General features: G+C 42.7%; 1 protein-coding gene across 4 annotated transcripts in view; it reads right to left on the bottom strand.

The window, feature by feature from the left end:
- SETD3 (SET domain containing 3, actin histidine methyltransferase) overlaps positions 1 to 13,215 on the bottom strand; it is a 63,785-nt gene that overhangs the window by 14,360 nt on the left and 36,210 nt on the right. For all 4 annotated transcript variants that reach the window (XM_055716823.1, XM_055716820.1, XM_055716821.1 and 1 more), the window contains one exon: positions 642 to 700. In XM_055716823.1, the coding sequence (XP_055572798.1) occupies positions 642 to 700 (59 nt within the window). The remainder of the gene's footprint in view (positions 1 to 641; positions 701 to 13,215) is intronic.

Raw genomic sequence — 13,215 nt, 5'->3', positions numbered from 1 at the left:
AATCCCGCTTTCATAGACTTGCCCAAAAGTACAACTAGGCTAAAAAAAAATAATCCCTGTAAGACCTCATGAATGCCTTTTATTCAGGTTATTTTAATCACTTAACAGAATTAAAGCTCTCATTATCTTAATTATTCATATTTTTATCACCCCCTATAGCACCTTCAAGTGACTCATACCTCACATGTACAACTGAAGTTCTCAAGCTCTCCTTGACCAACAGCCACTATAAATACTAGTTCTTACTACTATTTGCTGGTAAAGCCGTTTATAAAAGAAGAAATTACAAAAAATCCCCAAACCCAAACCCCAAGCTCCTGCACTTTCAGCTGAATTATTTTCTTAAGAAACAATGGATTACCTTACTAATCTCAGACTATGCGTGCCAGTTGGCTAAATTATGGCTCATAATGACTATTCCTTTGTAACAATTAAAATCTGCATATTTATTTTACCTTCTTCTTCATTAAGAAAGTGTATTAGTATCAAATCCTACATTTAATATTTCAGTAACAACAGGGCTTCCCCACCAATGAAGCATTTCTAGGGGCCCACAGCTTATTTATGTTTATGTACATGTATGTGTATATATATATATATATATATATATATATATAAATAGTATTAAAAGACAGACCAACCTGTAGTCATCATAAGTGAAAGAATCCTTTAAGGGCAGTTTGCTGGCATTAGGATGGGTCTGGGAAATGCAAGTTTCAGAAAAGGTGAAAAGAAAAAGAAAAGAGAAATCAGAAATCAGTCAGCAGAATTTCATTATTTAGCTGCCTAACAGATCCTAACAAGAGCCAAATGAAGCAGGAGGCGTCCAGCCGTGCTACAGAGGGATCATCATGCTATTATGCTCTCATACATCACTGTCAACTTAATTTGTTGTGCCCAGCAGCCGCCATAAATCTGTTTCTTCATATTTCAAGACTGGAACCCACAGACATCGTACAAAAATAAAAAATTTAAGGTGGACTGCATATGTGAAGGTAAAAAAAAAATCCAGCCCTTGATGCAGGGTGGGGGACAGATACCAGACAATAAGCATACATTAGGTTTCACCAACTTCCACATTTTCCTTTTCTCTGGGATACCAGTAAGGTATTTCACAAGTGCAAGAAAAATTATACAAGATTTCATTCTTCCTCGATACCTGTAAAGTTGTTACTCCATAAAAGCTGCACTATACCTCTGAAATAAAAACAGATTAACATGTTTAAATAGTTTTGGTGAGAAATGCTGCTTAGTATCTACATCAACCCATCTACACATGCTCCTATCTAAAAGCACTGCAATGCCTTTGAGAATGCATGCTGTAGTTGTAATTAACAAGCAAAATATTTAGGTTTTAACAAGGCATTAAGAAGCTGTAATACCTGTTACTTTTCTGATCAATCAACTTATTAAAAGCTCCAAAAATACAGGCAGCTTTAAGCCCACACTCACACACGTTCTTTAGAACTGGGTTCCAATTCACAAATGGAAAGCCATAATAGCATAAATTTTAATCTTCAGGTTCAATTATGTCTCAGAGACGAATTGAAGTAAATGATCAAACGGTTATTTCAGAAGATACAAATGATTTTTTGCATAGCTCTATCTTTGCGGCACTCTTAATGCATGAAGCTCCATGTAGTATGCAGTTTTTTACTCTTGATGCATTAGCATCACAAGTGCATGGTAATTTATCATTTCTCACCGTAATGTACTTGCTGGCACCGTGTGCAGGACAGTAGGGGATGAGGTAAAAGTGGCTCAAACCGTAAATCAATTAGAAAACAAAAGCTTGTGCTCAGTGCGCAATTTTAGGCAAATTATATATTACAAAAGACTGCCAATGGGGTGTGAGGTCCCAGGTGCCCGCTCTCCCTCAGCCCCTCCGGTTAACCCTTTGGATGAGCTTTCTCTGGAACGCGACAGAAGTTCGCAATCCCAGCGCCTCCTCTCCCTTCCCTCACTTTTTCTTTTTTCTTTTTCAAGCACTCCATATGATTTCCCTTCACACCGATGATACGGTCACCGGGTGACCCCCCCACCGGAGCTCGGCTGCAACCCGTGTCGCGGGGCTCCTTCCCCTCCGTCTCGGTAGACCGGCCCCGGCAGCCCGAGCGACCCCCGCTGCAGCACGGCGCTCCCGGCTCCGCTCCCCCGGCCAACGCCGCAGCGCTGCCTTCGGCTGGAAATAACAATCTTAAATCCAAATACCACCTTAATATCATTCCTTTATGCCGCTTTAATTTCAACTTTTATTGCTCGCGTTAAGCCTATCTTTACAGCGGCTCGATAAGCCGAGCAGCGGAAGCCAGCGCCAGCAGCGACACGTACGAGCCCACCAGCTTCACTTTGAACACCATGGTGTCCTCATCTGCTGCGCGGCCGTCGGCTGCGGAGGGTCGGGACACCCGAGGCCGCAAGGCAGGCGCTTCCCAGGAGCGGAGCCGCCCGGGTCCCGCACCCCCAGCGCCCCCGCCCGCTGCCTGGCGGACCGCGTGCCGCACCGGCCGAAAGCGCCCCCCGCCTCGGCCCCGCACGGCCCCGCACTGCCCCCTGCCGGCGCCGCCGCCGCGGTGCGGGCCCAGCCGCGCCGGCCCCCCCGCCCTGCGCCCCGGCTCGGGGGGGGGCAAGGCGTGAAAGCGAAGCGGCTCCGCAGCGGCCCTCGGATGTTATTCCCACACTCTGAGCGCCTAGTTTTGGATAAGTCGCCTTTAGCGCACGGGCACGTTTGCCTTAGTTCAAACGGGGGGTCCGGCAAGTTTATCGCAGGAGCAAGACCCCAGGTATGCCAACGGATAACCCCTGTCTGCTGCCCTCTGCGCTCTTCTGCTCTCTCCCTCCTCGCAACCAGCCGCTTTCCAAATTATTTTGCAAACGACAATCGCTGTGTTCACAATGCACTGCGAGTAAAGCGGCACGACTGAGGCTACCGTCGGCTGAAGGGCGCAGATGTGGTTTTCACTGCCCGAGCAGTACGTGGGCAGCGCCCACCAACGTGCTCAACCCCAACAGGGGGCAAATACCTATAGGAAGCACGATATATACGCGTTGCCATTGTCCTCCTCCCTCAGAAAAGATCTGTTATAACTCAGCAGATTGCAGCCTGGTTAATTGCTTATTTGACGTAAGTAGTCCGCCGTAATGAGCAGGTTAAACACGCAACCCATGGGCCAAGATTCGGGATGCCACCAAACACTCCGTAATGCTCCTCATTTGTAAATCTGTGAAACTTAGAGACTGCCGCTATATGGAGACCGTCCAGACATAATTCACACAAAACCACTAGTAAATTACAATAAAGGACAAAATATATGGTCTTAAAAGACACCAGGCAGAATAAAACCCCAGTGTACACAATTACCATATTTATAACATTCTGCAGTACAATATTCTAGTAGCTATTTTAAAGTTAAGATACGTCAGCATATTTTATTTCTGACTTGGACTATTTTATTATGTAACTTAAAACCCCTATAGATTACAAGAATCTGAAAACACACAAAAAAGAACAATATTCTGATTAAAAAATTGATTTAGTATGCAGCTTCTCTTTATAGTCCCTTGGTAAAAATGAAATCTCCCTAACAAACACTTAATAAAACCTGTCAATATATCTAGAAAGAAAAATGACACAAATGCATTAAGTATTAAATACCCTTGAAAAAAGTCACATATTCCATGAATTTTTGATGTACTATCTTGACATTAATGTAAAACCTTGATATTTATAATTGACAGATATTTAATAAAGTATCGAAGATGACTGCTGCATAGCATGCAAATTGCTCAGGCTGATCAAAAAAGACACAGACATATTTAAACTAAACAAACACTTAATACATAAAAAAAATCATATCTAGCTTTTATAGGTTCACACAGCTAGGTCTCTACAGATTAGCTTTGAAATGTGACATTATCCACTACATGAACCCCAATTTTAAGTTACCAAGTCTGTATGAAATAGTTTCAGGAAGTTGGGAGGGGAAACTTTAAAAAATGGGAACATGAAAATGTGAATATATTCATTTAGATGCAGGTCCTGACATTCTACTGAAAGAGTTATTATAAAGAACAAATACCATCTATTTCGTTACCCTTTCTGTGAAAATATTGTCAGAGCTGGCAATCAGGGTGATGGCCACTGCAAAAACAAACAGTGGCATGCTGAATTTCAGTTTCCTCCTAATGCTGCTATTCCTGAATAATAATTTTTTTTTTAAAAAAAAAAAAAAAATCTTGTTCCCCTTCAGCGTTCCAAGCCTTCTTTGAGACATTTGGAGGATATCTCAAAATAACCAGAAATATTAAAAAGTAACAGTGATTGCTGCCAGATTGTCTGCAGCCACTGCGGAAAGAGACAGACTGTTATTCTAGTCACCTAAAACACTATCAGACTAGAAGCCAGTTACTCAGTATGGCAACTAGAGAAAAAAGGGGGAGGGGAGAAGTAAAAAAACCAAAAAGATAAGAAAAAGATACTTTCAGACATTTTTCTCTTTCTGGGAAGCAGTAATATCAAGGGGTTCTCGTCTCACAAGAAAGCACAACACCTCATGCCCCATAGGGGCCTTTGCATGAATAATTTCTCCACCATGTTTCTGGATGGACATCACAGGATAATGATGCTCAAGTCTTACAAATTAGATGCTGGAGTACTCCTCCACTTTTGAGAAGGCTCGTTTGTATTTGGATAGCATGAAGGCTTCACTGTAGAAAGGGTGGATGCCTTTCTAGCCAAGACACCATCATAACCTTCACTGCTGCTACCAAGCCTACGTGGGCATTAACCTCCCATAAAACAGTGGCCACACTATTAGAGGCAGTAACCCCTTACCTCATCCAACCCCAGTATGCCAAAGCTCATTTGCCAGAGCTCCTAATCTTGACAAGGAATTTCCATTAACATTAGCTTAATATTTGCTTGTTTACCAAGTGATGCAAAGTACACGTGCCATTACTATAACATGCAATAGAATGTCTGAGTAAAATCAGAGTACAAGTTCACGTAGCGTTAAATTTGTGTTCATACCTATGCTGCTAGATGTCTTGAAAAGAACTGATACATTTCCACGTGAAGTCATATTGGCCAGTATGTTCCTTTGTGCCATTAGCCCTTGTATACTCCGAGTAAGAAAAAACTGAATCACTGGATGTGATCAGTTAGTGGGCTTTTTTGAAAAGACACCACCTCTCAGCTGAGATAAGCTCACCCTTGGAGTCATCTACTACTTTGTTCTAATACACAACTGAAAAAAAACCCCAACCACCAAACCCTTGTTTTTGTTGGTTTCCTGAGTTTGTAGAGACAGAGATGGATGGATTTCTGTGAAGAATATTTCAAGTACTCACAAGTCCAAGGCAAAACTGCGGGCAATCACTGCATCAATATTACTAAATCAGATTTCAATATTCTCAAAAACCTCTTGTATACAGTTGAAGTAGAGACAGCTCCGCTTCTATCCCAGGAAAGCATCAGATGAAGTGTTGAGATTATACTGGGAGGGGATGGCCTATCACTCCACACTCCTCTCAGCCCCCAAAACACTAAGGGTGCTTGAAACAGTTAAAGCCAAAACCAGTTTAAGCTTCCACCTTGTTAAGTTTCATTCCTTTGAACATAAAGCCCAAGGGTTCATTCCTTTTGACCAAACGATTTTTTCCTTCTCTTCTTTGCAGATTCTCCCCTTTTTCCAATGTACTCATTAACATGGGAAGATTTCGTTATGAGCCTTGTTGGATGCTACTTGATGGTTTCAGGCCAATGTGTAGGTGTACAAAAACACAAACACACACCACACACACACACTTCAGGGCCAGAAGCAGGAAGATCTGTCAGCATTTGCTGGTTACTGTCCCTTTCCCAGCTCTGGAAATCCTTTGAAGCAGCAGCCTTGAAGAGAAACTCCTCTCTGTGGAGCTGCTGAGGCTTTAACTGCCCTAAAGCTAAGTAAAATAAAGAATTCAGAATGGAGGATCCTAGTGATCTACAGGGAAACAAGAATTCACTTTTTCCATTGGACATACGCTGCCTAACCTAACAAGGGAAAGCCAGTTCACTCTACAAGACAGGAGACAAAGCCAAAGATTATTTTACTTTGTAATAAGAGTTTAGAACTACAGTGGCATGCTCTGGAATTTCCAAACAGCCCAATTCATGGAGCACTAGGAATTATATCCACAAACCTGTGCTGTTTATATGACTTCTCTAATGGATGAAAGATCATCCTACTTTGCAAAACCTTGTAGAACTAATCTTAAAATTAAAAAGGTACCACAGGATTGAAACTTATTAAATCTAAATAATATTCTTGCTTATTCTTTATGTCAGCAATTTTTATTTACTTTCTGCCAATATACACAAGAAAGCACTGTTCCAGACTATTAGGGGATTCATGCAGCGGAAGCAGAGTGGAATGACTCCTTCTGGTGCAATGGAATTTAACTGCACAGTTCCTTTTTCTGTACCTTCTACCTGCAAAAATAGTTCCTAGCTAATGAGACAGCAGTGGCATAACAGGCAACTCAAACCATGACATCAACTAACTCAAGGGTCTGAAGGACTGACAACCTACTCCACATGCAAAGTGGACATTACCATTTGGCTGACGTTGTACACAGAAATATCTTTGGACTGATTACAAACGAGTACCCTGCCTGCCATCCTGTGGCATCTCTTTTATTAAATAGAGGCAAGACAGTGATGGACTTTTTAACATCCACTTCTTGATCACTCTTATTTGCAGAATACTTCTTAACATAGAGGATTCTAAAATACTAATCTTTCCCAGAAAAGAAGTTACTTGGATATGACACTTAAATTAGGGACCAAGTTGTCTATACCTTTTCCTGTCCTTCTACAAAATCACTGAAAGCTGAATGCAGCCCCACTAAGGGCTGAAGGGATGAAGCGGGAGAGCAAGCTGGCCTCAGACTGGATGTGTTTTGCAATGAGACAACCTCCCCAGTCCCTCCCGTACCCATTCACGTAACAGAAAGACACACTAGGACCATTATCTCCTGTGGTAAATCTCCTCACAAAGTATGCGTTTAGTGTTCATGTTGAGCATTAGATTGATAGGTTCAGTCTGCAGTACTTCACTCACACACGTACAGTGAGATAGCTACTGTTAATTGTTTCCTCACAAGGGCCTATGCCTGCATACCATGACGTTTCATTTACTCTTCAGGCTCCTCCCAAGGTACAAGGCTTACCTTGTTCATTTTGCTCGGAGCAACATGTGTGCTATGTGCATGCACAATTTCATCACACAACTCCACTATTAATTCAGTGAATCACAAGCCACAAATAGAATGCTGTCATGGAAAGCCTGAAGTGAACTACTTTAAAAGGACAGGGACAATATTTCCTATTCACAACCACACCATATCCAAACAGTTTCCTAACAAGCATCAATATTATGCAGTATGGTCAAAGTTTTGTTACCTGTGAATCGACTACTCAAGTTTACAGACAAATCATACCAGGACTCACTTAGGTGGAAGCTTGGCTCACAATAACTTTATAGCCAAGGTGCTGCACTGCACAACTGGCATGGTATTTGGGGCATGGTAAATCCTACAACCAGATGTACTGGAACTATTGTACACACACCCCCAAAACTAAAAACTTATCACTTCCTCTTCAACTCACATTCAAATCATAGTACAAGAAAATAAACTTTGGTTTACTTAGCAACATATCAATCTCCTACTGTGTGGAGTATTAGCATCGAGTCTGACTGGAGAGGATAATCCACTTTGTAATTTAGTTAAATTACTAATTTTAACAAAGATAAGTCCCCTGTATAATTTTGCAGTGCTTAAAGAATACATCCTCTGAGTATTCCATTCTAAGAAACGTCAGCTTGTTACCATATTTTAAATTTATGAAACATTTGTAACTGCTGTTATATCAGGAAAAATATTAAATCTGCACAGTAAGTACAAACTTTATATGAGAAAGTATACTTGTAAGTGCATGATGATCTCCTGATGTCTGCCGAGGCACTCACTTCCACAAAAGACACAGACAAGATCTCTGGGGACAAACTCAACTGCCCCAGAAAGTACAACTCAGTTAAAAAATAGAAATAAGAGCAACTAACAGAAAAACAAACAAAACCTCCTCTCCATCCTATTGGCTGTAAAACCTGATGCGTAACTGCATGCTCAACCAGGAGAGTGGCTGAGAACCCCATCTTCCCCCAAAATGACTTAAAAGCCCATACTACTAACAAGAGAACGTATTATTCCTCCCAAACGTGGTTTAAACTGTGCAGAAACAAATTTTGTTTATCACTAGCATATACGCTTTGAAGTACATCTCTGCTTCTCTAGAGGAAAGAGGCCATTTAGGCTAGTATAACAGAATCCAAACCGTTCAGACTATAGAATAAATTAAAACCTACTGATTAGGAGAGCCTAACAATAAATGTCCAAAGAAAGATAACATCTATATCAAAAATGAAAGATATGTTTTATCCTGTCTGTTCTCCAACTTTAAAACGTTTTGACTGCAAGAAATAGCAGACACCAAGTAGGATGTGCCTGCATTTCGATCTAGGCCAGCACGGTCCAACTGGCGCCTATCGGCTGAATCTGGACCATAGGATGCCTCCATATGGCCTGCCACCTTTTCCTTGGAGGAGATAGGGAACAGCTGTTTGAGGAGCAAACGCTGCCCGAACAGCCAAACACCTCCTCCTGTGTCCGGCTGGCTCAAAGCCCAGAGCTGTCGCCGTGTTCCTGTGGAAGGCAAGGAAGGAATGGGGGAAGAAGGCAGCAGACCTCCTACCCACGCAAGGACTCGAGCTCTTCATTTGTCCGAGATGGACAGATGCAACCCAGCAAAGCCTGTATAGCTGCTTCTGTGATGGAGAGGGGCAGCCACAGGAATGGCCCAACGAAGCCCCAGGATCTGCTGTTATTGTCATCATAGCTGAGGGTGGGATATACCAGAAGTGACACAATAATCAGGAATTTGGCGCATGTTTGCAAAGTCTAAACCACCTTACAGTAGATACCCTAAGTGGTACAGTACAAGCACACAGTCAATCTTCAGTTTGCTGCCAGCAAAACAGATTAATACAATATTTTGGCCTTCACAGAGAGGAAAAACCACAGAAAGGCGTAAATATATTGCATTATTAACTGCCTGTTGATTAATTATTGATCAAGCAGAACAACTCAGGCACTGAAATTAAGACAAAGCAAATTAGACAGCAACACAATTTTACCTTTGTAACTGCCCACTCAATGGAATTTTAAATCTCTCCTTAAGGCGACATGTGTAGTAGACAAGTAAGCAAAAGGGAAAGATTTCATAGGGTTTACAACTGTGCCATCTTTCTTCCACCCATTTTTCACAGTGTCACTGACATCACTTCTAAGAAAAGCTATTTGATTGGCATGCCAAGGAGTATAAATCAAACAGGGAGAAAAACCGAGAACCCAAAGGGTCTACCTGGTACATGATCAAAACAGTATTATTCTTCCCAATACATTTCCCTTTGACGACATATTGGTTGAACTCAAATGTTTGAATCATTTAAGAGTGTTTTATAAGACAGTATACTTGTCTGCACTCAACACAAACATTATTTAGCACATGAAAGTTAAATGGTAGTATCTTAAAGCCAAGTACAGAGAGATACCAGACATTCTACTTCACACTGACCTGGAAAATCATATGCTTATTGGAATAGGATAGATTAGAAACAGTACCAAAAAAATAACATAACAGCAGCGTAAGTCATATTGAAAGTATCATCACAACTTCAAAAATTGGTGTCAAAATTAAGCTAGAGATGTGAAATCTCACCTAATATACCCAATATTGAAGAGTCAAATGTGATACCAGATTTTAAAGATGCTATAATATTGAGATCTAGAACTCAATGTGTTAAAACCTAACTAAAATGATACTCCAGTGCCCAACAGCTAATAAATGGATTTTAGAATTTCATTCACGCTAAATCAATTAGTCAAATTTTATATGAATAATAAATCAAATTTAGTATCTGATCAAAAGGGATTTCACCTCCAGAAAGTTCTCTGTCCAATAGTGCACACAAACAGATTAAAATATCTTTGGATAGATTACTGCAAGGATTGTGTTCACAATGGGACTACAATTACACTTTCACAAACATTGTCCAGATGTCAATATACACTAGTCAGAAAACTGGTATGAGAGTGTTCCTGTGGAGCACTGGATACAAACCAGACTACAGATACTATTTAAAATTATTAATGATCTCTACCAAATAGGTTCTATTAAAAAGGAAAAACAAAAAAACCAAAACAAAACAAAAGTGATTCACGGGGCAGCTCCTGACTTCTTAAGTAACAGCAGCTTGACAGAAGGCAAAGAAAGCATTTGCAAGTATTTGCTCATTAACTTAGCAAAGAAACATAAAACTAAGTAAAAGAAAACTAGAATTACTTGCTAAAATTGTACTTCAATAGGCAACTTTGCTTTCTCCATTTGGTTTAATTCTAAAATTCTTTCTTCCTGATCTCTCTTGCACTGGGGAGCCCAGCACCGGACACAGTCCTCTAGGTGTGGCCTCACCACCGCTGAGTAGAGGGGAAGGATCTCCTCCCTCAACCTTCTGGTAACACTCCTAATGCAGCCCAGGATGCCACCGGTCCTTTTTGCTGCAAAGGCACACTGCTGGCTCATGTTCAGCCTGGCCCCCAACACATTAATGGGATTATGCCACCCCAGGTGCAGGACTTTGCACTTCTTGTTGAACTTCTTCAACTTCAGCCCATTTCTCCAGCCTGTCAAGGTCCCACTGTATGGCACCTTCCCAGGGATCAAAGTGAAGCTGACAGGCTTATAGTTCCCTGGTTCCTCCTTCCTGACCTTCCTGAGAATAACAGCGATATTTGCTTTCCTCCATCCTCGGGCACCTCTCCCAGTTGTCATGATTGCTCAAAGATCACTGAGAGTCATACAAACATAGAATAGTTTGGGTTGGAAGGGACCTTTAAAGGTCATCTACTAGTCCAACCCCCCTGCAATGAGCAGGGACATCTTCAACTAGATCAGGTTGCTTAGAGCCCTGTCCAACCTGAAAGTGAACGTTTCCAGGGATGGGGCACCTACCACCTCCACCTCTCTGGGCAACCTGTTCCAGTGTTTCACCACCCTCATCTTAAAAAAAAAAAAAAAAAAATAAAATTCTTCCCTACATCTAGTCTAAATCTACCTTCTTTTAGTTTACAACCATTACTCCTTGTCCTGTCACTACAGGCCCTGCTAAAAAGTTTGCCCCCATCTTTCTTATAAGCCTTAATTACAGAAAGGCTGCAATAAGGTGTCCCCAGACCCTTCTCCTCTCCAGGCTGAACACCACCAGTTCTCAACCTTTCCTCACAGCAGAGGTGTTCCATTCCTCTGACCATTTTTGTGGCACTCCTCTGGACCTGCTCCAACAGGTCCATGTCTTTCTGTGCTGAAGGCTTAGAATGCAGTACTGCAGGTGGGGTCCCACGAGTGGAGTAGAGAGGGAGAACCACCTCCCTCGACCTGCTGGCCACACTTCTTTTGATGCAGCCCAGGATACAGTGGGTCTTCTGGGCTGCGAGCGCACATTGCTGGCTCATGTGCAGCTTTTCATCCACCAGCACACCCAAGTCCTTCTCCACAGGACTGCTCTCAATCCCTTCATCCCCCAGCCTGTCCTGATACTGGGGATTGCCTTGACCCAGGTGCAGGACCTTGCACTTGGCCTTGTTGAACCTCATGAAGTTCCCATGGGCCCACTCCGCAAGCTTGTCTGGGTCCCTCTGGATGACATGTGAATCACCTCACAATAACATCAGCCAGCTCCCTCAGCACTTGAGGTGCATCCCATCCGGGCCCATGGACTTGTGTACATCCAATTTGCTTAAGTATCCCCTGATCTGATACTCTTCCACCAAGGGTACAGTACATCTTTCTTGCTCCAGCCTTTCTTCCTGGGGTCTGGGACCTGGGATTCCTGAAGGCTGGTCTGGCTAGTGAAGACTGAGGCAAAGAATGTATTTGGTACCTCAGTTCTTTCCATGTTCTGTGTCACCAGGCCCCCCTGCTCCATTCAGCAGCAGGCTCACATTTTCCCCTACTCTTCCTTTTGTCACCTACGTACTTACAGAAGCCCTTTTGGTTGCTTCTGACATCCCCTGCCAAGTTCAGCTTCTGCTGGGCTTTAGCTTTCCTGACCTTATCCCTGGATGACTGGACAACATCTCTGTATTCCTCCCAGTTCACCTGTCCCTGTTTCTACCCTTCCACCTGTCCATGCTTCCTTTTCGTGTTTGAGTTTTGTCAGGAGCAACTTGCTCATCCACGCAGGCCTCCTGGTATTTTTGCCTGACTCCCTGCTCATTGGGATGGACTGCTCTTGAACTTGGAGGAAGCGATCCTTCAGTATTGACCATGTTTTCTTTCTCTGGTCCCTCTTCTCTCCAGAGCCTTATCTTCCAAGCAGATCCATGAAGAGGCCAGTACTGCTCTCCTGAAGTCCAGCATCATGACCTTGCTTTTTGCTTTGCTCCATCCTCTCAGGATCCTGAACTCCACCACCTCATGGACACTGCAGCAGAGGCCATCTTCCACCTTTGCATCCCCAACAAAACCTTCCTTTTCTGTGCAAGGTCCATGAATGTGAGTAGCATCTCTCCTAACTGGCTCTGCTACTGCTTGGGACAAGAAGTTGTCATCAGTGTTTTGTGCAAACCTTCTGGACTGCTTATACCCTGCTGTATTGCCTCTTTAACAAATACCAAGGTGGCTGAAGTCCCCCATGAGGACCAGGGCCTGCAAACGTGAGGCTGTTTCAAGCTGTCTGTAGAAGGCCTCATGAACCCCTTTCTTCCTCCTGATCAGGCAGCCTATAGCAGATACCTGCTACAATGTCACCCATATTGTGTTTTTACAGACAGCTAGCTTGCTGGTGCCCTTCAGAAAAATCTGCAGTCCTCCAGTGGTCCAGAGTCTACAGGCTGAAAACAAGTGTTTAAATCAATGCCAAACTGCCATCCTGGACAGTCTTGCAAAACCAATCCTTTTTCCAGCGCTTGAGAAGCAGCTACATAGAGATACTACTTTCACATAGAGCGTCACTACCACAGCTGGTTACCATGGCAAAAGCTATGGCCAGCTGATTGGCTCTGCTGATTTCAGACTTATAACTTCGAAGGCTTAAAAAGTTAACCAAAATTACC

Source organism: Falco cherrug, chromosome 7 (genome assembly GCF_023634085.1).
Source record: "Falco cherrug isolate bFalChe1 chromosome 7, bFalChe1.pri, whole genome shotgun sequence".
Lineage (NCBI taxonomy): Eukaryota > Metazoa > Chordata > Aves > Falconiformes > Falconidae > Falco > Falco cherrug.
Note: the sequence above shows the minus strand (reverse complement) of the source record. Positions and strands in the feature narration are given on the sequence as shown.